Below are 25,491 nucleotides of genomic sequence, written 5' to 3'. Positions count from 1 at the left end.
CTATGGGGACTTATCAAAATATTCTGGAATGAGCAAAGAAAGGCACGGGTCATCAATCACCTCTGTGTAATGACCAAGACTGACGAGTTTGTGGATAAGAGGTACATCAAATTGATGTAAGACTCAAAATGAAATAATTGTTACACATCTCTTAAAACCATTTTCAGAGTTTCAGAGTCAGATGAATTAAAGAGGTAGTGTATTTAAGTAAATATATGTAATATTGTTGTGTAAAAGTAAAGACAGTGTCATGCAGGAATCCTCCTGCCGCACCATTGGCTGTCGTCTTTGGGTTTTCCAGTGGGCGGAGCTTACAGGTGTATAAATCCATTCTGAAGATTCTGCTGACAGACCACAGACAGTTTTACTTGCTCTGGTTCAGCTTTAATTTACAAACCAAACAGAATTAATTTCATCAGTACTTCAATGTTTCAGGCCAGTACTGAAGCAATGCATCGCTTCATTTTCTTGATGCTTTCACTGCTAGTCATTACTGGGCTGCAGGTGAGCGTTGAGAGCGCAGGAATACGTTTCGAGCGAAGCATCGACAGACATTATAAATCAGAGCTGACCGTGCCGAATGGAGGAGGCTGGGGGTCGTGGGGTCAGAGGGACATGTGTCCAGCTGGAACGTACGCCGCAGGATTCAGTCTAAGGGTAAGCTAAGAATTGATATAAATACTAAAGAAACAGAGGTGAATGGATTGTGTTAGTCAGGGATTCTCAGCTCTATTCCTGACGATACACCATTCATCTGATCACATCTTTAGTAGGCATCCAAAGTGTGTGATGTTAGGAACACTGGAGGTTGGAGTTCAGATTACTCCTTTTCTCTTCTAATATGTCTTACTAATGTTGTTGTGTTTTGTTTTTAAGGTGGAAGCTCCTGTTGGTCGAGAGGATGACACTGCACTCAACGGGATCCGTCTTCACTGCATTCATACGCCAAGCTTGTATCACAGCCCCTCCAAAATTCAGTCAGATGTAGGCAGGTAATGAGCTCAGCCCAAAGACTAATAAAGAAGCAGGTTTACATTTATTAACAATTGTTACATTAAGAGTCTATGGTAGTTTTTCCATAAGCCAGACAAATTATTTTTTATTAACAACAATGATTGGTTTGATTAATAAAACTGTTTTTTATTTTTCTTCAGCTGGGGTCAATGGACAGATATCAAATGGTGTCCTTCTGGATTCTTGACTGCGTTTCAGCTGAGAGTCGAACGCTCTCAAGGAGATGGTGACGATACGGCCGCAAACAACGTCATGTGAGTTTGTGATGTGCTAAAAATACTTTAACCTGATTCTGTGCTCTAATTGACTGGTGTTTTACAAAATGCTTAAAATCACTGGAACTGATCGCTAGGCTCCAGACTGCGACTAAAAGATTAATTTGGAAGTAATATTTTTGCTAATGTACTATATAAACATACATGTTATGATTTAAGAATGTTCATGCAATGCCTATTTCCCGCTTGTTTTTTGATCACATCATTGTTATGTTGACATTATAAGGTGATGACAATGCACATCAAAGTTTAACAATTATTGCAAAATAAAAATTTGATATCTTCACATGCCTAGTTTCCACTTTAAATGAACCTTAGTTTCCAGAACATCTACAGATATATACACGACAGTGTCACTGAAATAAAACACATTGCGAGTCAAATGACAAGTTCCGAGAGATTGTTTTGCTTTGTTTTGTTAGTATTGATTAAAACATCATATTATTATAATGTTGTTACACCCAAATTTCTTCCAGGTTCCAATGCACTCAAGGGACTTTACAGGGCGACGGCACAAACTGGGGCGACTGGGGCTCCTGGAGTCCAACATGTGGAGGAAAAGGGATTTGTGGTCTCAAGACACGGATTGAACTGCCTCAAGGACGAGGAGATGACACCGCTCTCAATGACGTGATCATGTTCTGCTGTGATTAAGGTGATGTGAACAATCAAACTCTCTGATCACAGAACAACACCGTTTGGAAGATCTAGTTTATCTGAGTTTGGCTTTTCTTTCAGGTGTTAGAGGACAAGAAGATCAGCAAGAAGATCAGATGGATCATAATTGATCAGCACACTGTTATGAGCTCAAATGAACCAAGACATACAACAGCCAGTCTTTATCACAAAATGAAGCCTGAGATGTGATCAGGACCTAAACACAGAGCAGAGACCGACTGTACATCATCTCACTTATTGTGTCTTATTGGGAGGGGGGAGGGGGGGCATAATTATATCCTAACTTCTAATAAAATTTTAACTAAGCTTGAAATGACATTAGTGTTTGTTTGTTTTTATTAATTTGTTCCTTTGCTCAACTCACACATTTTCTCGTTGTAGTGCATTTCAAATTATTAATCATCAGTAATCACATCCAAAATAAAAGTTTGTGTTTACATAATATATGTGTGAAAAATTTGCATATTTACTATGAATATATAAATACACACGCATCCATGTATATTTAGAAATGCATATGAATTTACATGCATATTTGTACATTCGTAAAATGTATATCATTTATAAATATTTTACATATAAACAAAATTTTTCTCAGGTATATACTTATATCTGTATCATGTCAAAATCTTGTAAACAAAAACTTTCTTTTTGAATGCAATTAATCACGATTAATATGGGAGTATAATAATGATAATAGTTTCTAAAACAAAGCAGGCTGAATTCCTCATATCTCAAAAAGAGATGCATTGCAATTAACAGTGCTTGAATTTTAATGCCTTGTATTTCAAAGGCTTGAATTTTTAGGTTTGAATTCAAATATTTCACACACATTTTCATAATTAAAAATTCAGAAATTTCAAATTGTGAAACTTGTGTATTAAGTCTAATGCACACAGACTGAAGTAGTAAAAGCTTTTGGTTCCTTTAATTGTGATGATTTTGGCTAACATTTAACAAAAAGCCCAGCAATTCACTGATCTGACAGTTGTCCAGAAGACAATCATTGACACCCTTCACAAGGGTAAGCCACAAACATTCATTATCAAAGAAGCTGGCTGTTCACAGAGTGCTGTATCGAAGCATGTTAACAGGAAGTTGACTGGAAGAAAAAGATGCACAACAAACCGAGAGAACTGAAGCCTTATGAGGATTGTCAAGCAAAATAAATTCAAGAATTTTAGGTGAACTTCACAAGGAATGAACTGAGGATGGGGTCAAGGCATAAAGAGCACCACACACAGACGTGTCAAGAGATTTACTGAACCATAGACAACATCAGAGGCGTCTTACCTGGGCTAAGGAGAAGAAGAACTGGACTGTTGCCCAGTGGTCCAAAGTCCTCTTTTCAGATGAGAGCAAGTTTGGTATTTTATTTGGAAACCAAGGTCCTAGAGTCTGGAGGAAGGGTGGAGAAGTTCATAGCCCAAGTTGCTTGAAGACCAGTGTTAAGTTTCCACAGTCTGTGATGATTTGGGGTGCAGTGTCATCTGATGGTGTTGGTGCATTGTGTTAATTGAAAACCAAAGTCACTGCACCCGATTACCAAGAAATCTTGGAGCACTTCATGCTTCCTTCTGCTGACCAGCTTTTTGAAGATGCTGATTTCATTTTCCAGCAGGATTTGGCACCTGCTCACACTGCCAAAAAGCACCAAAAGTTGGTTAAATGACCATGGTGTTGGTGTGCTTGACTGGTCAGCAAACTCACCAGACCTGAACCCCAGAGAGAATCTATGGGCTATTGTCAAAAGGAAGATGAGGAACAAGAGACCAAACAATGCAGATGAGCTGAAGGCCACTGTCAAAGAAACGTGGGCTTCCAGACCACCTCAGCAGAGCCACAAACTGATCACCTCCACGCCATGCTGAATTGAGGCAGTAATTAAAGCAAAAGAAGCCCGTACCAAGTACAGAGTACATGTACAGTAAATGAACATACTTTTACAGAAGACCAACAATTCACTAAATGTTTTTTTTTTTATTGTTCTTAAGAAGTATTCTAATTTGTTGAGATAGTAAGTTAGTGGGTTTTTGTGAGCCAAATTCATCACAATTAAAAGAACCAAAGACTTAAACTACTTCAGTCTGTGTGAATTGAATTTATCTAATACACGTTTCACAATTTGAGTTGAATTACTGAAAATAATTTACTTTTGCACAACATTCTAATTTATTGATTTTCCTTCCAGATTTTCATTTCAAAAATTCACTACCACAAATTCAGTGGTTAAAATTCAGCAGATAATTCGCCATTGCACATCCGGGAGCAGCCTTAATAGCGATGCTGTTGTAATCTCTGAGGTTTATTAAGCAATTATAATTTTTACATATACCTTTTCTTTATTTAAAGCCTGAAATGTGATGTTTACCTTTTATTAAACTTTTTCAAAGCTTTATTTGAACATTTATTTTTACATTAGATATCTCAATCTTGAAACCTTGAATGCTATTCAATTGTTGTCAGACAAGTTGTCATTTAAAATGTTATTGTTTTAGTTATTATGCAAACAAAAAGTCATTTTATTTGTTTCTTGTTAATTTTTTAATATAAAACTTGGTTAAGTGATTAATGTGTAAGTACTTTTTTAACATCTCCAGCACATTATAACAATACCGTGATAATATTGATAACCGTGATAATTTTGGTCACTATAATCGTGATAAGAAATTAATAATTAAAGGCCACTCTAAAATGTGCAGTTTTACTGTATTGGGGGGGGGGGGGGTCTGGGGTAGGGGGAGAGGGGGTCCGAAAACCAGTCAGTATCATGTGTGAGCACCATTTGCCTCACGTAGTGAAACACATCTCCTGCACACAGTGTTGATCAGGTTGGTGATTGTGGTCTGTGGGATGTTGGTCCACTCCTCTTCAATGGCTGTGTGAAGTTTCTGGATATTGGCAGGGTCTGGAACACTGTCGTATACGCCAATCCAGAGCATCCCAAACATGCTCAATGGGTGACATGTCCAGTGAGTATGCTGGCCATGCAAGAGCTGGGATGTTTTCAGCTTCCAGGAATTGTGTACAGATCCTTGCAGCATGGGGTCATGCATTATCATGTTGCAACATGAGGTGATGGTTGTGGATGAATGGCACAACAATGGGCCTCAGGATCTCGTCACGGTATCTCTGTGCATTCAAAATGCCATCAATAAAAATGCAAATGTGTTTGTTGTCCGTACATACACCTGTCCATACCATAACCCCACCGCCACCATGGGCCACTCGATCCACAACACTGACATCAGAAAACTGCTCACCCACACGACCCCATACACACTGTCTGTAATCTAACCTGTACAGTGAAAACATCTGTGAAGAGAACAACTGCAGTCAGGTCGAGACCCAGATGAGGATGACAAGCATGCAGATGTGCTTCACTGAGATGGTTTCTGAGAGTTTGTGCAGAAATTCTTTGGTTATCCAAACTGATTGTTGCAGCAGCTGTCCGTGTGGCCGATCTCAGATGATCTTGGAGGTGAAGATGCTGGATGTGGAGGTCCTGGGCTGTGGTTACACGCGGTCTGCGGTTGTAAGGCTGATTGGATGTACTGCCAAACTCACTGAAACAGCTCTGTGGACGGCTTATGGTAGAGAAATGCACATTCAATTCAAGCACAACAGCTCTGGTGGACATCCCTGCAGTCATCATGCCAATTACACGCTCCCTCAAAACTTGCGACATCTGTGGCATTGTGCTGTGTGATAAATGCACATTTTAGAGCGTCCTTTTATTGTGTTCAGCCTAATGCAGACCTGTGCAATAATCATGCTGTCTAATCAATGTCCCATATCACATTTTGCAGATGATACCCAGTTGTACGTCAACTAAACCTGGGTCAAAGTCTTTATTCGACTTGCTTGCTTGTGTAAACGACTGTAAAGCTGGACGGGCGATCATTTTCTTCGATTGAATGACAACAAGTCTGAAGTTATTATCTTTGGCTCCCCCCATTTGGTTAAAGGCCTGTCCTCTTACAAGTGAATATCCATACTCATGTAAAGAACCTAGGAGTTATTTTTGATTCAGAGTTACAATTCGACAAGCAAATAAACTTGTCAGAGCTTTTTTTCCAGTCTAGGGGTTTATTTAAATTCATCTTGTGCGCCTCAAAAGTAAAAACTCAAAACGCAGCCGCGAGGTTGCTGACTGGTACTAAGAGATGTCCTAGCATCTCTTCATTGGTTACCAGAAATTTAAGGGGGATCAGGCTTTTTCTGTGGCCGGTCCTAGACTTTGTAACAGCTTATCTCTAGACATTAGATCTGCGGCTTCCCTTCCTGTTTTTAAATCCCGCCTGAAGACTTATCTGTACTCCTTGGCATTTGGATGAAATGTATGTTTGTGTTTGTTAATGTGTTTTTGTATTTACTGTGTTTTGAGCCATTCCTTTTTATTCTCTTAAATTGCTATACTTACTTTATTTGTATATGTACAGCACTTTTTCATACACTTGTTTTAAATGTGCTATATAAATAAACTGACCTTGACCATATGAGTTTGGAACCACGTGAGAGAGATTCAGTTATTACAGAATCATCATTCTGAATAATTTCCTTTAACGCTTGCTTCCTTGCAATCATTCTTGTTTAAGCAAACGCCTGACGTTTATTTGAAGGTTGGTGTTTTATTCTCCGCGTTGCAGTGCATGCTTAACATTTAACTAATAACAAATACAAAATCAAACAAGTAACCTTTTATAGGTATTTAACCAAGAAGAACAATTTTCAGGGACATTAACGGTTAGGAAAGAAAAAAAATTAAAAAGCTTTGTAACACACACACACACACACACACACACAGGGCCGGAGTGGGACTCTCTGGAGATTCATGCCTTAGACCTTAGACTTAAGTTCACGACTGACTATGTAATTATATAAGTCTGCAATAGTGCACTGTTCTCTACATCCGTTCATTCAATGTATTTTTCTAGAGCAATTGGTGTTTAAACATCTTTTGTATTTAAACATCTCCTAGTCACTAGCAACATAAATACACTGTGTGGAATATCTGAGCTGGAGTAAATATACCCACTCCTGTTCGATCGCTCGCAGAGACACATTCAGAGAAAGACTCTAATTCATAGAAAGAAATTGCATCGAAGCTTGGAGTTATGCAATACCTAAGCGACGCAGAGGAACATCAGATGCAAGTTTTCTAAAGCCATGAAAAGAATGAAAGGAAAGAGTAAAGATATAAGGTAGAAAGTATCACATACACTGCTGCTGCTGCTGTTGTTCTCTCAATAAGCAAGACAATAAATGCCAAAAGAACATACAATAATAAATCATTGTTATAAGGAGATATTTCCATTATTCTATACTTTAATCTACACCCGTCTCCAGTAGCACAAGGGTGTCAGAATGATTGAAAACAGTGTACCGTCGCTCAGCCTTTTAAAACTTCTTTTTGTCTCTGAACAACATGGAAAGAGGTCACTTGAGTGAAAGAAATAAACACATGTAGTGATATAGTAAGCATAACCATATGAATGTCTGCATGTTTACAAGAATGCTTAGCATTTCGTGATTTGAAAATAAGAGAGAAGATTTAGAAGTGAATGAGTCTTGATAGAGTACAGTGAGTGATGGCACAGACGCACACAGATCCAGCTATTAGAGGCGTTTCTGGACTGGTCTTTTCCACTTAATTTGACACTTTAGAAAGTTAATAATAGAGCCCACGGACATGTTATTGCTGGCAAGAAACCACATTTGGTAATGGAAACGCAAAAATAATGATAATATTAATATGATTATCAAGTAAACATTCAAAAGAGGATAAGAATAATTTATCATATAGCAATTATTATTAATGGTAATATGGATTGTTGCACGAATAATAAACCCCTAACCTATAGTAAGTATTAACAATACAATAAACAGGCTATGGTATACTTGTACAGTCTTCATTCTTTCAAAACAGAAAACATCTTTCACAAACAGAAAACATAATACTGGAGTAATGAATGTATGCGTTTGTGTATTGTACTTTTATGTTCGATTAAATTAGTTTACTTTATCAAACGTGTCAAAAAACCTTTGGAGGCTGCATCCCATGCATTCCCGCATTTCCTAAGAGAGATCTGTAAAAGCCCTGCAAGAAGCAAACAATACCATTTGGTAACGTTGGGGCTCTTTCGCTTTCATCACTCTCTTTTTATGCTATTGCTATTTTTACTTCCTTTGTATTCTATATATTTTATACAATCTCTATTCCAAAAAAGTTGGGACATTGTACAAATTGTGAATAAGAACAGAATGCCATGTGGAATTTTCAAATTTCAATAAATGTATTCAAAATGCAGGACGTATTAAATGTTTAAACTGAGAAAATGTATAATTTCAAGGAGAAAAATAAGTTGATTTTAAATTTCATGGCATCAACACATGTTAAAAGTAGTTTACCACGGTGTGGCATCCCCTCTTTTTATAACGGTCTGCAAACACAAAATTCAATAAACACTTTAGACAAACACTGACTGATCAGGTCAAATTCTGCTCATTGTCAGTAAAAGCATGTGGCCTTTTGAAACTGCTTTCCTTGATGGTTTACGTTTTAATTACCTTTCATAAGGTTTTAATGACAAATACACTAAAGCACATTCCTTTAAAAATGAACCGAATGTAGTATTGCATCACTTGCTGCAGTTTACATCTGGAGAAGACAGAAGCTGAAACAAACCCCATCAAGAAATGTATCCATACGAACACTTCCTCCAGTGAAAAGTGAATGTCCGGTTGTCTCATATCAAAATCCAGCCACATATTTCCGCGCTGTTTTGGCTTGATTGGTGCAGATTTCTCTCCTGATTCAGATGACTTTTCCCACTGGAGAAAGCATTATGGACCCAAATTTTAATTAACGCCTTGAAGATGGAGTAGTGTCAGCTTTTGTGTTCTCCAGGTGTTAATGTGTGGGAGTGGTGGGGTGTAGATTTGTGAATGGTGATGCTTTCAGTTAATTGGTCACCATGAAAAAATGGCATTTCTCTGACCTTTCGGGAAATTCTTAATGGATTTATTTAAAGGCGAGACACTGCAGGTGAATAGAGCAAAATAAATAACTAATAGTTATCACCTTACTTACCCAGTTGATTGATTATTGCAAACATTTTTTACAAAAATGTTACGTTTAAATATGCAAATGAGGCATTATTTAATGAAATGTGCTAATTTGCATAAATGTCTGGTACAAAAATCTGAACACTAGATGAAGTCTGTTTCTTGTCACATGTTTTTACAGAGGTAATTCTGGTTATCTTTTTTTGTCACTCCATAATTCAGAAAATACTTTGAACAGCCAGAAAACAATATATTTTAACAATTTTGGGGGGAATAAAATGTTGTATATATATTTTCCTTGATTTTATGAACAAATCCCCCTGTAATAACCTTCAGAATATAGACAGGAGTAAAAATGTCAAGTTTGGTGTGTGTAAGTGCTACTGAAGTGGAGACTTATGGGTCAGTGTTGAAGAAAAAACTCATTTTGAGAAAACGGCCTTAAAAAAAAAAAACAAGTATAATTGAAATCGATTGACACAAACAGATAAAGTGCTATAAAAGAAAGAAACACTTAACAGTGTCTTTTGGATGTTTTCCTTCCACTAGTTTGGAAAAGCACTTTATGAAAAAACAAAAATTGACAGGTTCTTGGGAGAGAAAAAAAAAAAAAAAAAAAAAAAAAAAAAAAAAAGTGTAAAGACTCCTCACTGTACACAACATTTCTTAAATCTAATATGCACTTTAATGTCACTTGAAAACAGTTGAATGAACTTTGAAAACCCGTTTTTAAGTGCAGTGTCTCAATTGCACCTGAAATATACTTACAACAGTTCCACTTCAGCACAAATATACTTCAGCACATCTTTAGTTGGATTTCAGCACTACTACAAGTCCCTGAAGTACAAAATGAGCTGCTTCAACTCCGTGGACTTTATACCGGTTTAGAAGACTAAGAATACAGTTGCAGGGTATTAAGTACCCAACATACTTGTATACTGAAACTTTAGATACACTTAAAAAAAAAAAAGTGGAAATGTGGCTGTTCTTCAAAGTGGTTCGTTGTGAGGAGCCCGAGAAATAAAATGCTAAAATATTCAATTGTTAATTCTCAATCAATGAAGCAGAACAAAAACACTGATGTCAGAGTTGAATATTTTAATGTTAGGATATAATGAAGCCCTACGGTTTATGTAGAATATGGAGTTCATGGATTGTGAAGTGCATTAATTAAGACACAAGTGAGTTGTACCATCAGCCTCTGCTCAGTGATGAGGTTCAGAGCACATTTCAGGCTTTATATCTGGACTAGGTGCAGGACATCGTTAATGTGAGCTCAACAGTAGAGATCCATCGGAGCTTGTGGTTGTCGTCATCCTCGGACACCTGAAAGAAAAGCCAGACTCAGAGAAGCCACCACGAACATTACGGAGATGGTCCAGACAGTGTTGCCCTGATCCGAGAGTTTTGTTGTTCACGTCACCTTAGTCACAGCAGTACATGATCACGTCATTGAGAGCGGTGTCATCTCCATTTCCTTGAGGCAGTTCTACCAGTGTCCTCAGACCACAAATCCCGGTTCCTTCACATGTGTCACTCCAGTCGCCCCAATCACCCCAATCACCCCAATCTGTGCCATTACCAAGCTGGGAAACACCATTACTGCAGCGGAACCTGAGAGAAGTTTGGGAGAAACAACATTAACCCTTATGAAACAAAAATATATTGCAGTATATTGGAAAATATCATGTAATACATTTATTTTTTCCAATATATTGAAAGTGGCAATCATTTGTATATTCTATAATATATGTATCGTCAATATATTATTAAATGTATTCAAATACATAAAATGTTAGAAAATAAAAAGGGAAAATATTATATTACAATAGATTTTAAGAAATATTGGTAAATATATTTTCCTTTCATAAGGGAAGGTAGGTGCCACAGAACAAATTGAGTTGGTCCTTTAAACAAACATTTTAATCCTCCATGTTAGTCTTGTCTTCTCACATCTTTAGCAGCATTTTAATCCAATTTGTGCTTTAGATTTCCTGGGAACCAAGGTACCCTTAGAGTGGGAGCTAGGCATGTGACGCCAGGTTTTCTTGTTGCAATTATTGCAGAAGCTCCTATAATGGTATACGGAATCAGAAAACCACCAATACAACAACAACCGGAACTGCTTTTAGCAGATGCCATCAATACTGCCATTTTTCCTGCCAAAACTGATTCGCGGTTACATCAACAAGTGTAATCGTAAAAGGCATTACATGCACATTTAAAAAAAAAAAAAAAAATTAAGTCCACTTCTAGTCACCAGTGGCAACCCTCGCAAAAAGTACTAAACTTTAGTCACAAATATAACCATTTTAGTTGCAGTTTGGGGTCCTGCAATCATTTCCAGTAGGATTTAGTTTAGCATAAGGAGTGTTTTACAAACAATTTCGAAGATGGTCATATAGAGCACCAAATTAAAAGGATCTTTAGCACAGCATAAACTCACATGATGTTGTTTGCAGCCGTATCATCAGCATTTCCTTGAGGTGGTTCAACGCTCAGCTGAAAAGCAGTCAACAACGCAGAAGGACACCATGTGATATCAGTCCACTGACCCCAGCTAAAGAGATAATTTAGATCACCTCAACAGGATTAGTCTAGCTTATGAAAGACTGCCTCGGACTCTTGATGTAGCAATTCTTAACTGCAAACCTGCTACATGACTCTTTAGACAGAACCATTACCTGGCTACATCAGACTGAACTTTGCAGTAGCTGGGATACGAGTCTGTTAAGTTTCCAGATCCAACGCAGTAAAGACGAATCCCGTTGAGTGCAGTGTCATCCGCTTGACCAACAGGAGCTTCAACCTTAAAAACAAAACCCAACCCATTAGAAGAACTAAAGGAATAAGCTTTTCTCCAATCCTCCAGGTGTTCCTGGAGGTAAACACCACATTGACGTCTACTTAAAAAAAAAAAAAAAAAAAAAAGTCATTTGAATCCAACACGGTCACTGTTGGTGGATCTTCAGGAACAGGGCTGGGAATCCATGACCAACCCAATCCATAGTACCATTCAGCTTCCTTCAGTATTAAGCAAAGGAGTCAAAAACTAGAGCAGGTGCAGTTTCCTTAGAAATACCTGGAACTGAAGTCACTATCAGCAACTCCAGAGTTAATTCATATAAGGGTTTGAACCTTAAGCCTGTAGTCAAAAGTGAAAGGGATGGAACACTCAGCCAAGTATGGCAACCCAGAATTCATGCTCTGCATTTAACCCATCCAAAGTGCACACACAAGGAACAGTGGGCAGCCATTTATGCTGCAGTGCCCAGGAAGCAGTTTGGGGACCAGGGTCTAGCTCAAGGGCACCCAAGTCGTGGTATTGCCAGCACGAGACTCAAACCCACATCCCTAGGAATAGGAGTCAGATTCTCGAACCACTAGGCCACGACTGCCCCCGCTTTTTTTTTTTCTACATTTTTTTATATGAATAAGAGATCAAACAATCAGTCATTAGACAAACCCCATACTATTGTAATTCTTAGCTTACCTTTAGGCTGAACCCTGCGGCATACGTTCCATCTGGACACATGTCCACCTCGCCCCAAAATCCCCAGCCTCCTCCATTTGTCACAGTTAGCTCTGATTTATACGGTCTGTCAAGGTTTCCTTCCGAACGTTTTTCTCCCGTTTGAACGCTCACCTGCAGCCCAGTAATGACTAGCAGTGAAAACATTATTGAAGTGAACTGATGCATTGCTGCAGACCTAGACTGATGGATCAAGATACTGAGGAGATGTATTCGGTTTACAAACCAAGACTCCTCAAAAGAACAGTTTCTTCCAAACCAGAACAGGAAACCTTTCTGAACTATCTGTCAGTAGAATCTGCTTCAGAATACGTTTATACAGTTTATCAATATTGTGATATCTGGTTCTAGCCAATCAGTAGCCAGATTCATTAACAAAGTTCGGTAGTAGCACGATCAGGTAATCAATCAATTATGCACAGGAGGAGCTCATTAGTTAATTACCTTAAACAGCACAATATGTAGCCTACATTTATACAGCCAACTTACCTCTGTCCCACCACAGTTTTCCAGCATCTCTCCTCCACGCCAACTCCTCACTCTTATTCTATTTCTCATCCCGTTTTAGGGATAGCTCGAAACGTTGAATCTCGTGAATCTGCCTGATTCTTCACAGCTGCTTCAGAATGCATTTATTCAGTTAATCAATACTGTGATATCTGGTTCTAGCCAATCAACAGCCAGGAGCACAGTTGAACACAAAAACCTGTATGTAAATGAACACACAAAAACATAAACACTGATCCAGCAAAATCTCTGTATGCCTATCTTGAGTCTTTTAGCACACTTGTAAATAACATATCTGTACATTACTTTAAACAATTACAATTCACAGAGTCCAGTCTGCGATAGGGCTGTATAATATAGAATTCTCGAATTTAAGCCATATGACCACCAGACCATAAGAATAACAAATTCTCAGTTGATAACTAATTATTATTTTTGCAAAAAAATATATATACTTTAAGAAATCCTCTTCCGGGTGCTGCAGTTTCATAGGCTATATGAAAATGAACTAAAACTAAAATTTGAGTTAAGTGCCATTGTTTAAAAAACAAGAAACCTTTCATAGACATTCCATTGTTTCGAGTTTCGTGCCATTTTTATCTATGTAATTTCACAGTATATTCACCTCCTTAATTACTTTTGCAGTCACAATTCTATACATTTCTACAATTTACTCAGGCCAGTTTCTTTTTTTGTATGACGTGAAATTATTTTTTTCATTATTATTTTATTTTATTTCACAGGGGCAACAAAACAAACATAATTAAACAAAGTAATCAGAGTAAAGTAATAGAAATCACAGCAGCGTCTCTACTTCCTCAGCAAACTGAGGAGAGCCAGAGCCCCGCCCCCATCATGAACACCTTCTACAGAGGCACCATCGAGAGCATCCTGACGAACTGCATCACTGTGTGGTATGGCGCCTGCAATGCGTCCTGCCGAAAGACTCTGAGCAGCTGAGAAGATCTTTGGTGTCTCTATCCCCTCCCTCCAAGACATTTATGGAACCCCTCTCACTCGTAAAGCCCTCTGCATCACAGGTGATCCCACCCACCCATCCATCACACAGCTTCTTCAGTGTGCTGCCATCAGGGAGGAGACTGCGGAGTCTCCAGGCCAGGACCAGCAGACTGAAGGACAGCTTCATCCATCAGGCTGTCAGGAAGCTCCTCTCTTTTGCACCATGCACCGCCTCCCCCCCAGATCCCCAGGTCCTTCCACTCCCGCCTCCCACTAACAAACTGTGACCTGTACCCGTCACTTTGTGCAACACTGGTCTGCTAACTACCTCTTCAGACAGTTTAATAAAGAACTGTTCTCTAGGCTTTTAGTCATTTTAATCAGACTGAATAAGCTCTCTTGCACTACAATCATTTTATCTGCACTGTTTGTTTACTTCACTGTTTTGCACTCTATCTGCCATGTACTGCTATTTAACTTTTTTATATTTACAAGTATTAATTTTTATTTCATATTTAAGCTGTATTGTTATGCTCTACTGTTAGTGTTTCTGTATGCAACAGGGGTCTGAGAGTAACACAATTAGAATTCTCTGTATGTATGCTGTACATGTGGAAGAATTGACAATAAAGCAGACTTGACTAGTTGTTTCAATTTAGTAGACTTTATGTATCCTAACTATTCAGACTTTGTACTTCCGCTCAGTTTCAGTTCACTTCTGTACTCAGTCTGAGATAGCAAACCATCTCCCAGATATTCCCCGGCTCTGAAACAGCCATCCAATCAATGAACAGAGGGCTGCCAGAGAGCCGTGACGTATACGCTAAGTGCTAAGTGGTAAGTGCCGAATTTAAGATTGTAGTTTAGGAAAATCGAAAATGACAGTGGACATGCTATTTGCAGTTTGGAAGAATGCTTCTGGCATTTAATTTATCAACTGTTACCGATTGTCAGCGAGAAACTGGGGAGATCGATGTGGCTGAGCCGGCACATAACACACATCATAAACAAACTTTATGATTGGCTTACGGGTACACCAATGATTTTAAACTTCAGATAAGTGCCCCCCACCACGAGAAAGTAAATGCTTGTCAGTTATGCCCTTCCCGACTCTGTCTTCAAGGCAAAAAAGTTTTAAAGTGAATTATTATATGAAAAGAATTATTAATTTAGTATAGTGAAACCGAGGAAGATGGTCATGATATTCCGATGTATATTTCGTGAATTAAAGGGGAGCACGCAAGCACCATTACATCACAATATTACAACTTTATTCTATTACAGAACTGCAAGAAAACAATACAAAAAGTGTGTATCACATTAAAGTGCACTTAAATGAACCAAATCTTAAAATATGTATTATGACTTATGACTAAGTACTGTTTTAGATTATTAAAATAAAAGTTTGGGGCAAATGTTTTGTATTTACAAGCAATTTTTAAAAGATTGGTCATTTTAGAGCACCAAATCAGGTTAAAGGTTTTTCAGCACAGCACAAAAGCATAAACTCACATGATGTTGTTTGCGGCTGTATCGTCACCATCTCCTTGACAGCTTTCAACTCTCAGCTGAAACGCAGTCAAGAATCCAGAAGGACACCGTTTGATTTCTGTCCACCGAGCTCTTAATATAACAATTCTAAATAACTGTAAACCTGCTACATTATTACTTTTTAGACTGAACCCGTTACCTTCCTACATCTGTCAGAAGCGAGAAGTAGTCATGATACGAGTCTGATGACGCTTTAGATGCAATACAGTGAAAGCGAACCACATGCAGTATCATCATCATGACCAACAGGATCTTCCACCTTACAAACAAAACAAAAACAACAACGCTAAGATGAATACTAAAACTAGAGCAGGTGCAGTTTCCTTAGAAATACCTGGAACTGAATCACTATCAGCAACTCCAGAGTTTATTTATATAAGGGTTTGAACCTTCAACCTTCAGTCACCAGCACCAACACGGTCAAGCATTAAACAAACACCAAACTACTGTAAGTGCATTCTTAGCTTACCCTTAGACTGAATCCTGCAGTGTACGTTCCAGCTGGACACATGTCCCTCTGACCCCACGACCCCAAGCCCCCTCCATTCGGCACAGTCAGCTCCAATTATAAAGCTTAATTTATACAACACAGATTAATACTTTGGCATCCAATAAAAGTAAACACAGGTTAAAAAGAAATACCCTATATGGATATTAAGAAATATAACAACTAAGATGTGTGTATGAGCATATGAGTGTGTGTGTTCTGGGTGTGTGGTTGTGTCACGCTGTCAGTCTCTGTTTCCCTGGGTTTCCACTAGTGAGCTCACTTCCCCTTAGGCACTTCACCATAGGCACTATAATTCCTCTAGTCTGGTCCTGTCTTCACAGTAATTGCACTCCAGTTAATTGCACCATGTGCAAGCAATCTATTGTCATTAGTCTCCTTATAAATACCTGTCTTTCCCTGTTGTTTGTATGGAGTCCTGACCCTTCGATGTGTCAGTCTTCTCGTTCCCCGAGATTCCTCCATTCTCACATTCTGAGTTCCCATTCCGTTTCCTTCCCTTTCCTGTTCCCTTCCTTGTTTTGTTATTTTGTTTGTTTGGACTGCATTTCTAGTTTTGACCCTGGCTTGTCTGACGACGAATTTGGATTATCCCAATAAACATACCTGCGATTGGATCTCTCGTCTCCCTGTGTTTTCACTGGTCGTCGAACTGTTACTGAAGGACTCCATCCAAGAGGATCCAGCGGTATGTCTAACCATAGTTCCTTCCCAGATTGCGGGTGAGGAATGGGTTTGAGGGTACCTGTCTGGTAGTGTTCCATGGAACCAGGGGAGGTCGCTCAGGAGGGAGTAGTCAAGAGGAGGTCCGACAGCGATCTCCACTGTGCCCTCCCGTTGACCCGGGGTTCGGATGGGAGCCGCCGCTTCCCCATTGTGGACAGAGAGAGGAGAGGAGGCGCAAATCAGCTGAGCCAGTGCTGCTGTGTAAGATGGCCGCCAACCCAGTGCCTTTACGCAGCATGGCCACCAACCACGCACCACGAGGCAAGATGGAAGCCAGCCCCACACCACAGCACAAGATGGCCACCAGCTCAGTGTCACGAGGCAACATGGCCGCCAACCCAGCACCACGAGGAAAGATGGAAGCCAGCCCCACACCACAGCACAAGATGGCCGCCTGCTCAGTGCCACGAAACAAGATGGCCGCCAGCACAGCACCACAGCACAAAGTGGGCACCAGTCCAGCGCCACGGTGCAAGATGGCCGCCAGCTTAGTGCCAACGCCCAAGATGGCCACAGAGACATTTTTGGATTATTTCTCCATGCTGTCAAAGATCCTAGAGATTCCAAAAACTGTTCACACCACGTCTGCTGAGCCAGCACTACAGTATAAGATGGCCACCAACCAAGTGCCACTGCACAACATGGCCATGAGCCCGGAGCCACTGCAGAGGATGGCAGTTACAGTGGGTTTTCCTGAGTTGAGTCATATTCCCGTTGACCCTCCAGAGTTGAGTCAGATTCCTGTTGACCTTCCAGAGTCGAGTCAGGTGTCTGTTGACTTTCCAGAGTTGAGTCCGGTTCTGGTTGACCCTCCAGAGTTGAGTCAGGTGTTCATGGACCCTCCAGAGTCAGGGTTAGTCACCGTCGACCTTCCAGAGTCAGGGCTAGTTCCTGTCGACCTTCCAGAGTCGAGTCAAATTATGGTTGACCCTACAGAGTCGAGTCAGGTGCTCATGGACCCTCCAGAGTCAGGGTTAGTCACCGTCGACCTTCCAGAGTCAGGGTTAGTCACCGTCGACCTTCCAGAGTCAGGGTTAGTCACCGTCACTGTCGACCTTCCAGAGTCAGGGTTAGTCACCATTGACCCTCCAGAGTCAGGGCTAGTTCCTGTTGACCTTCCAGAGTCGAGTCAGGTGCTCATGGACCCTTCAGAGTCAGGTTTAGTCACTGTTGACCTCCCAGAGTCAGGTTTAGTCACTGTTGACCTTCCAGAGTCAGGGTTAGTTCCTGTTGACCTTCCAGAGTCGAGTCACGTTCCAGTTGATTCCCCAGAATCAAGTCAGATTCCTGTTGACTTTCCAGAGTTGAGTCAGGTTCAGGTTGACCCTCCAGAGTCGAGTCAGGTGCTCATGGAGCCTCCAGAGTCAGGGTTAGTCACCATCGACCTTCCAGAGTCAGGACTAGTCACCATGGACTTTCCAGAGACAAGGCTAGTCACCGTTGACCTTTCAGAGTCAAGTCAAGTCACTGGTGATCTTCAAGGACTGAGTCAAGTCACCGGTGATCTTCAAGGACTGCGTCAAGTCACCGGTGATCTTCAAGGAATGAGTCAAGTCTGTGTGGTGGTCTTCTGCTCCGCCCTGGGGGGCTTCCGCCCTGACCATACGGTTGTGGTGCTCTTCTGCTCTGCCCTGGGGGACTCCGGCCTCGACCACAAGGAGGTGGTGGTCTTCTGTTCTGCCCTGGGGGGCATCCATCCCGACCACATGGCTGTGGTGCTCTTCTGCTCTGCCCTGGGGGGCTTCTGCCTGGACCACATGGTGGTGGTGGTCTTCTGCTCCGCCCTGGGGGACTCCGGCCTCGACCACGAGGAAGTGGTGGTCTTCTGCTCCGCCCTGACCACACGGTTGTGGTGATCTTCTGCTCCGCCCTGGTGGGCATCACGTGATGTCCTTCATGGACTTATGTTTTTTTTTTCTTTTTTTTTTTTCTGTCTGTTTCCTCCTTTGGACCTGGCCCTCCGTCCTTCCCCCTGATCCTCTGCCGGTCCACTACCCTCCTGGACTCCTTGTTTTGTGTTGCACTTCTCTTGTCTCTGTCTCCCCATTTTACCTGGTCCTCTTGTCTCTGTGTACCATGTTATCTGGCCCTCCGTCCCACCCCCTAGTCCTCCGCTGCTCCACCTCCCTCCTAGCTTCTTTGTCTGTTGGTTTTCCCTTGGTTTCGGGTGGAGCATCTGGCAGCTGCTCTGTGGAGGAGGGGGTAATGTCACGCTGTCAGTCTCTGTTTCCCTGGGTGTCCACTAGTGAGCTCACTTCTCCTTAGGCACTTCACCATGGGCACTATAATTCCTCTAGTCTGGTCCTGTCTTCACAGTAATTGCACTCCAGTTAATTGCACCAGGTGCAGGCAATCTATTGTCATAAGTCTCCTTATAAATACCTGTCTTTCCCTGTTGTTTGTATGGAGTCCTGACCCTTCGATGTGTCAGTCTTCTCGTTCCCTGAGATTCCTTTATTCTCACATTCTGAGTTCCCGTTCCATTTCCTTCCCTTTCCTGTTCCCTTCCTCGTTTTGTTATTTTGTTTGTTTGGACTGCATTTCTTGTTATGACCCTGGCTTGTCTGACGACAAATTTGGATTATCCCAATAAACATACCTGCGATTGGATCTCTCGTCTCACTGTGTTTTCACTGGTCATCGAACTGTTACAGGTTGCTCTTATCATACAAGTGCATCTGATGTCTGAGGTCTATTTCTCGTTTTGTCAAGTTGTGACCATGATGTGCACATAATAAAAGACAGTTACACAAGAGCAGTCAAACGTGAGGCTTAAGAAATAAGAAAAACTTGAATATTAATGTCAAATTAAACAAATTGATTTTTTGGCATCTAAAATAATAATTTGGTGCCTAATTTAGTTCCTTATAGGAGCCAATGGCTCCTTAGTTGATTTATTTTTCTTTTCTTTTTTGTCTGGAGCCCTGAATTGTTTATTACAGGCTTAAAAGGGTTATTGTTTTGGCATAAATTATTCCATAATGAACTGTTAACATCCATGAAATATTTCCATTACATAAAAGTTCATTTATAGTGCAGAAAAATATTTTCAGTATTCAAATATTTTCTTTTTGCTTAAAGGTCTTATTTCTGTTTTACAGTATCTATTTTTCTTTAAAACATCACAAAAATTTTTAAAAATGTAAATACAATATCAAGCAAAGCTGTTTCATCGAGCAGCATTTGATCTGATTGTCTACACTCACTCAGTGTTTGTCTAAAGTGTGTTTACATTCAGGCGACTGATTTGAATATTCAAGTTCATTTAGTCATTTAGATTTGCATTGTTGTCTTGATCATTGACTGGAACAATTATATGAATAAACACTGATTCTTCAGGTAACTGATCTGAGTTTGCTTTGCAAATATAATTTTTTTTTCCTGCAAAGTATCACATGAACACTGTCAATTTTCTTATTTCTTATTCTAGTTATACATTTCTTATATAGTTTTTTATTTTATTTCTTAAGCTTCACTTTTGACTGCCCTTGCGCAACTGTCTTTCATTATGTGCACATCATGGTCACAACTAGACAAAATGAGAAATATACCTCAGACACCAGATGCACCTGTATGATAAGAGCGACCAAGAACACGCACCCAGAACACACACACACACACACACACACACACACTCATTTGTTCATACACACATCTTTGTTGTCATGTTTCTTAATATCCACATAGGTAATGTTTTTACCTCTGATTAGTTTGACTAGATGCCAAGAACATTTTGAGAAAGTTGAAAGTTGAGAATTTTATGGTAGTGCACTCTCTGTGTCTGCTTGATCCATTAATTAATTTCATCAGTATCTTGATCCATCAGGCCAGGTCTGCAGCAATGCATCACTTCATTTTCATGATGTTTTCACTGGTAGTCATTACTGGGCTGCAGGTGAGCATTCATACTGGAGAAAAACGTTCTGAGCGTGCAGTATTGAAGACTTAATATACTGACAACATTAATTAATAAGATGCACTCAGGAGGAGCCCAAACTAACTACACTCAATGGCCAAGTGATGTGATATTGGCACAGTCTCTGTGTAATAAACAATTATATGAGACAGTATAGTGCTCAAGTTCAAAAAAGACATTTAGTTCCCACTTCCCAAGACATCTTCAAAATTGAATTGTTTAATACAGGCTTCAAATTAAAGGTTCTTTGTTGACATGAATGATTCCATAATGAACCACTAACATCTATAAAAATTTCCATTACATAAAAGTTCCTATAGGACGGAATTGTCTTGAGTAATAAAATTTTGTTTTATTTTTGCTTAAAGGTCTTATTTCTGTTTTACAGTAAAAAATGTTATACAATATCAAGCAAAGCTGTTTCATCGAGCAGCATTTGATCTGATTGTCTACACTCACTCAGGGTTTGTCTAAAGTGTGTTTACATGCAGGCGACTGATTTTAATATTCAAGTTCATTTAGTCAAAGTTACATTTGGACAGTATCTCTGACAAAGGTACTTGTTATATTAATTATTGTGTCGATGCTGTAATTCCGTGTAAACAAATCAAAATCTTTCCCAATAATAAACCATGGGTCACTAGAGAAATTAAAGCTGCTATTAATAAGAAAGCAGCCTTTTATAGTGGTGATAAAGAAAGGATTAAAGTTGCCCAAAGAGAGTTTAAAGTCATCATCAGACAGGGGAAACAAAAACATAAGGAAAGTGTTGAAGGTAAAATGTCCATTAGCAACACACGAGGTCTATGGAATGGTATGAAGTGTATAACTGGATATGGGACTAGTAATCCCAGTTTATGTAAATTGGGTATACAGGCTAACGATGCCAATACTTTTTTTGCCAGGTTTGATGAATGCGATTTCTCTTCTGTACATGAGAATGTCCATGAGAATGTTCATTCACTGTTTTCTTTGTCTCTGTCCTCTGCTAAAATACCGGTTATGTGGAAAACATCTTGCCTTATTCCTATTCCTAAAAAGCCAAGGTGTGAAATAGTCTTGCTAATCTGAGGCCTATAGCTCTGACATCACACATTATGAAATGTTTTGAGAGGGCTGTACTTGATCATCTCACTAGGCAGGTGTCTGTTTTTCATTATCACTTGCAATTTGCATAGAGGAAGGATGTGGGGGTAGATGATGCACTATTATTTATGTTACATAATATTTACAGACATCTCGAAACTACTGCTAGTTCTGTTAGAATCATGTTTTTTGATTTTTCGAGTGCTTTTAATACTATACAGCCACATATTTTAGCTAACAAATTAATTAATTTTAAATTGCATAATACAACTATTGCCTGGATTTTAGATTATCTGTTATTACGACCACAGTTTGTTAGGTTTTGTAACAAACAGTCTGCCATTATTTTAACTAATACTGGAGCACCTCAGGGCACAGTTCTATCTCCCTTTTTATTTACACTTTACCCTGCGGACTATAGGCATAGTCAGTCATCCTGTCTGGTACAAAAATTATCTGACGACACTGCCTTAGTAGGTCTACTGAATCAGGGGGATGACCTTGCTTATAGAAGGGAGTCTTTTTCTAGCTGGTGTGAGTCAAACTTTCTAAAACTAAATATAGGGAAGACTAAAGAACTTGTGATTGATTTTTAGAAAGAAAAAGGAGAAGGTCCTCCCAGTCACAATTAATGGACAGCCGATTGAAATTGTTCAGTCGTATAAATTTCTAGGTGTCCATTTGGATGAAAAATTTAATTGGAAAGAGAATACTAATGTTTTAATAAAGAGCTGGTTCAGTTATTGGTCTTATCCCAGAGTCACTTGAGGTCATTGTGGAGAAGAGGATGAGGTCGAAAATAAAAAATTGTGTGTTTTTTGAAGGCCATCCACTATATAGTGTTTTTAACGGACTCAGAAGCTCTTTCAGCGAGCGTTTAATTATGCCTCGGTGCTCCAGTGAGCGATTGAGAAGGACTTTTGTTCCTGCAGCGGTCAGATATTTTAATGAACACTGTTGACTGTCAAACTGTTGAACTGTCTGTTCTTTGCCCTGCATTTCTGAATTGTGCAACTGTATCTTGTTATAATCATGTCTCATTGGTCTCTTAATCATGTTTTTCATAGGTTTTAAATGTTGAATTATTTATTTATGTGTGTTAGCTATGTGGTGTGCTTGTTGGCTGTATGTTTTAAGTTGGTGGCAAACCAGTTTCCCTTTCGGGATTAATAAAGTTCTCTCTCTCTCTCTCTCTCTCTCTCTCATTGGTTTTGCATTATTGTCTTGATCATTGACTGGAACAATAATTTTAATAAATGCTGACATTTCTTATATAGTTTTTCTTATTTCTTAAGCTTCACGTTTGACTGCTCTTGTGTAACTGTCTTTCATTATGTGCACATCATGGTCACAACTAGACAAAATGAGAAATAGACCTCAGACACCAGACACCATTTGCACCTGTATGATAAGAGCAACCAAGAACACAAACCCAGAACACACACACACACACACTCATATGTTCATACACACATTTTTGTTGTTATATTTCTTAATAGCCATATAGGGTATTTTTTTACTCTGATTAGTTTGATTGGATGCCAAGGGCATCCTGTATGTTGTTGTATGAATCTGTCTTGTATAAATATGAGCCGTCTTCCTTTATAAAGTTGAGAATTTTATGGTAGTGCATTCTCTGTGTCTGCTTGATCCATTAATTAATTTCATCAGTATCTTGATCCATCAGGCCAGGTCTGCAGCAATGCATCACCTCATTTTCATGATGTTTTCACTGCTACTCATTACTGGGCTGCAGGTGAGCATTCAGACTGTCGAAAAACGTGTTGAGCGAAGCATGGACAGATATTATATATCGGAGCTGACTGTGCCGAATGGAGGGGGCTGGGGGTCTTGGGGTCAGAGGGAAATGTGTCCAGCTGGAACGTACGCCGCAGGATTTAGTCTAAAGGTAAGCTAAGAATTGACTTACAGTAGTATGGTGTTTGTTTAATGCTTGACTCTGTTGGTGCTGGTGACTGAAGGTTGAAGGTTCAAACCCTTATATAATTAACTCTGGAGATTGGAGTTCAGATTACTCCTTTTCTCTTTCAAATATGTCCTAGCGTTGTTGTTGTGTTTTATTTTTAAGGTGGAAGCACCTATTGATGGTGATGACACTGCACTCAATGGGATCCGTCTTCACTGCATTGCGTCTAAAGCCTCATCAAACTCGTTTCGCAGCTACTCCACAGTTCAGTCAGATGTAGGCAGGTAATGGTTCATTAGGAGTAATGGTTCTAAAGAGTAAAGTAGCAGGTTTGCAGTTATTAAAAATTGTGATGATAAGAGTTAGTTTCTTCATAAGCTAGAAAAATTAATTTTCTTGAAAATAACATTTGGTTTGATCAAAAAACTGTTTTTTATTTTTCTTCAGCTGGGGTCAATGGACAGATATCGCATGGTGTCCTTCTGGATTCTTGACTGCGTTTCAGCTGAGAGTCGAACGCTCTCAAGGAGATGGTGACGATACGGCCGCAAACAACATCATGTGAGTTTGTGCTTTTGTGGTGTGCTGAAAATCCTTTAACTTGATTGTGTTTTTTTTTTTTTTTTTTGGAACTGATTGATTGTATGCCTCTGGTCAAATTGCAAGTTTCAAGAGATTGGTTTGCCTTGTTTTGTTAGTATTGATGAAACAACATATTTTATCATAATGTTGTTACATCCATTGTTTTTTCAGATTCAGATGCAGTGAAGGGTATTTACTTGGTGGCGGCACAAACTGGGGCGGCTGGGGCTCCTGGAGTCAACAATGTGGAGGAAAAGGGATTTGTGGTCTCAAGACACGGATTGAACTGCCTCAAGGACGAGGAGATGACACCGCTCTCAATGACGTGATCATGTTCTGCTGTGATTAAGGTGATGTTAACACAATCAAACACTCGGATCAGAGCAACACTGTTTGGAAGATCTAGTTTATCTGAGTTTGGCTTTTCTTTCAGGTGTTAGAGGACGACAACAAGAACAGAAAGATCAGATGGATCATAATTGATCAGCATACTGTTATGAGCTCAATTTAACCATGTAATGCAATAGCTAATCAAAAATAAAACCTGAGATGTGATCAGGACCTAAACACAAAGCAGAGGCTGACAGTTTCTCACTTATTGTGTCTTATCAGTTCATGCATTACACCATCCACGAACTCCATACCCTTCATTAACTGTAAAGCTGTAAACCTGCTTTTTTCCTGAGGGCATAATCAGTGGCGCCCCCAGAAGATTTTAATAGGTCTTGCTAGATGAGGCCACAGTAAATCTTGGGGTGGCACACCAAAATAAACAAGTAAAAAATAAAATAATTAAAATTTCCACTTAATGTATGTTATACATATTTACTTTTGTTTCTGGCTAATGTAATAATATGATTTAAATAAGCAATTAATTACTTACTCTTTAGGTCTTTTAAATAATTATACATGAGCAAATATATGTACAAAACCAAAAAAGGGACAATATTTAGTCAAAAAACACTTTACAGTACAATTATTTTTTCATACTTTTATATGTACAAGATCACAGGACAGGCCATGTCTAAAACAAAATACATTAATACAAAGAAAATTATCATTTTAACAGAGCTTACACATATTCTTGCTTTATTAGGCCACAAACTTATCAATACAGCTTTATTCTTCTATTGCTGTGACTTTTTGCAAACATAAACAAGT

At 39.4% G+C, this 25,491-nt stretch overlaps 3 protein-coding genes across 4 annotated transcripts; 2 read left to right on the top strand and 1 right to left on the bottom strand.

Annotated features, from left to right (window-relative positions):
* Positions 1-337: 337 nt before the first annotated feature.
* On the top strand, positions 338-2,411 carry LOC127985423 (vitelline membrane outer layer protein 1-like). The gene is made up of 5 exons (XM_052587428.1): positions 338-657; positions 877-992; positions 1,155-1,268; positions 1,766-1,944; positions 2,028-2,411. The coding sequence occupies exons 1-4, from the start codon at positions 427-429 to the stop codon at positions 1,941-1,943; spliced, it is 639 nt and encodes a 212-aa protein (XP_052443388.1). The 5' UTR covers positions 338-426; the 3' UTR covers position 1,944; positions 2,028-2,411.
* Positions 2,412-10,118: 7,707 nt separating this feature from the next.
* Positions 10,119-12,870, bottom strand: LOC127985424 (vitelline membrane outer layer protein 1 homolog). Of its 2 annotated transcripts, XM_052587429.1 has the most exons (5): positions 12,529-12,869; positions 11,720-11,844; positions 11,482-11,595; positions 10,459-10,649; positions 10,119-10,361 (listed from the first exon to the last, which is right to left on the bottom strand). In XM_052587429.1, the coding sequence occupies exons 1-4, from the start codon at positions 12,733-12,735 to the stop codon at positions 10,460-10,462; spliced, it is 636 nt and encodes a 211-aa protein (XP_052443389.1). In that variant the 5' UTR covers positions 12,736-12,869; the 3' UTR covers positions 10,119-10,361; position 10,459. The 2 variants fall into 2 exon arrangements, with proteins under 2 accessions (XP_052443389.1, XP_052443390.1); XM_052587430.1 differs by lacking the exon at positions 11,482-11,595 and having other exon boundaries at positions 12,529-12,870.
* A 10,337-nt stretch (positions 12,871-23,207) lies between these two features.
* LOC127985422 (vitelline membrane outer layer protein 1-like) lies at positions 23,208-24,862 on the top strand. The gene is made up of 4 exons (XM_052587427.1): positions 23,208-23,730; positions 23,911-24,032; positions 24,196-24,309; positions 24,502-24,862. Exons 1-4 carry the CDS (start codon positions 23,443-23,445, stop codon positions 24,677-24,679), a joined length of 702 nt encoding a protein of 233 aa, XP_052443387.1. The 5' UTR covers positions 23,208-23,442; the 3' UTR covers positions 24,680-24,862.
* Positions 24,863-25,491: the final 629 nt, after the last annotated feature.

This window comes from Carassius gibelio, chromosome B21, assembly GCF_023724105.1.
Source record: "Carassius gibelio isolate Cgi1373 ecotype wild population from Czech Republic chromosome B21, carGib1.2-hapl.c, whole genome shotgun sequence".
NCBI classification, from domain to species: domain Eukaryota; kingdom Metazoa; phylum Chordata; class Actinopteri; order Cypriniformes; family Cyprinidae; genus Carassius; species Carassius gibelio.
This window is presented reverse-complemented; position numbering and strand designations above follow the sequence as displayed.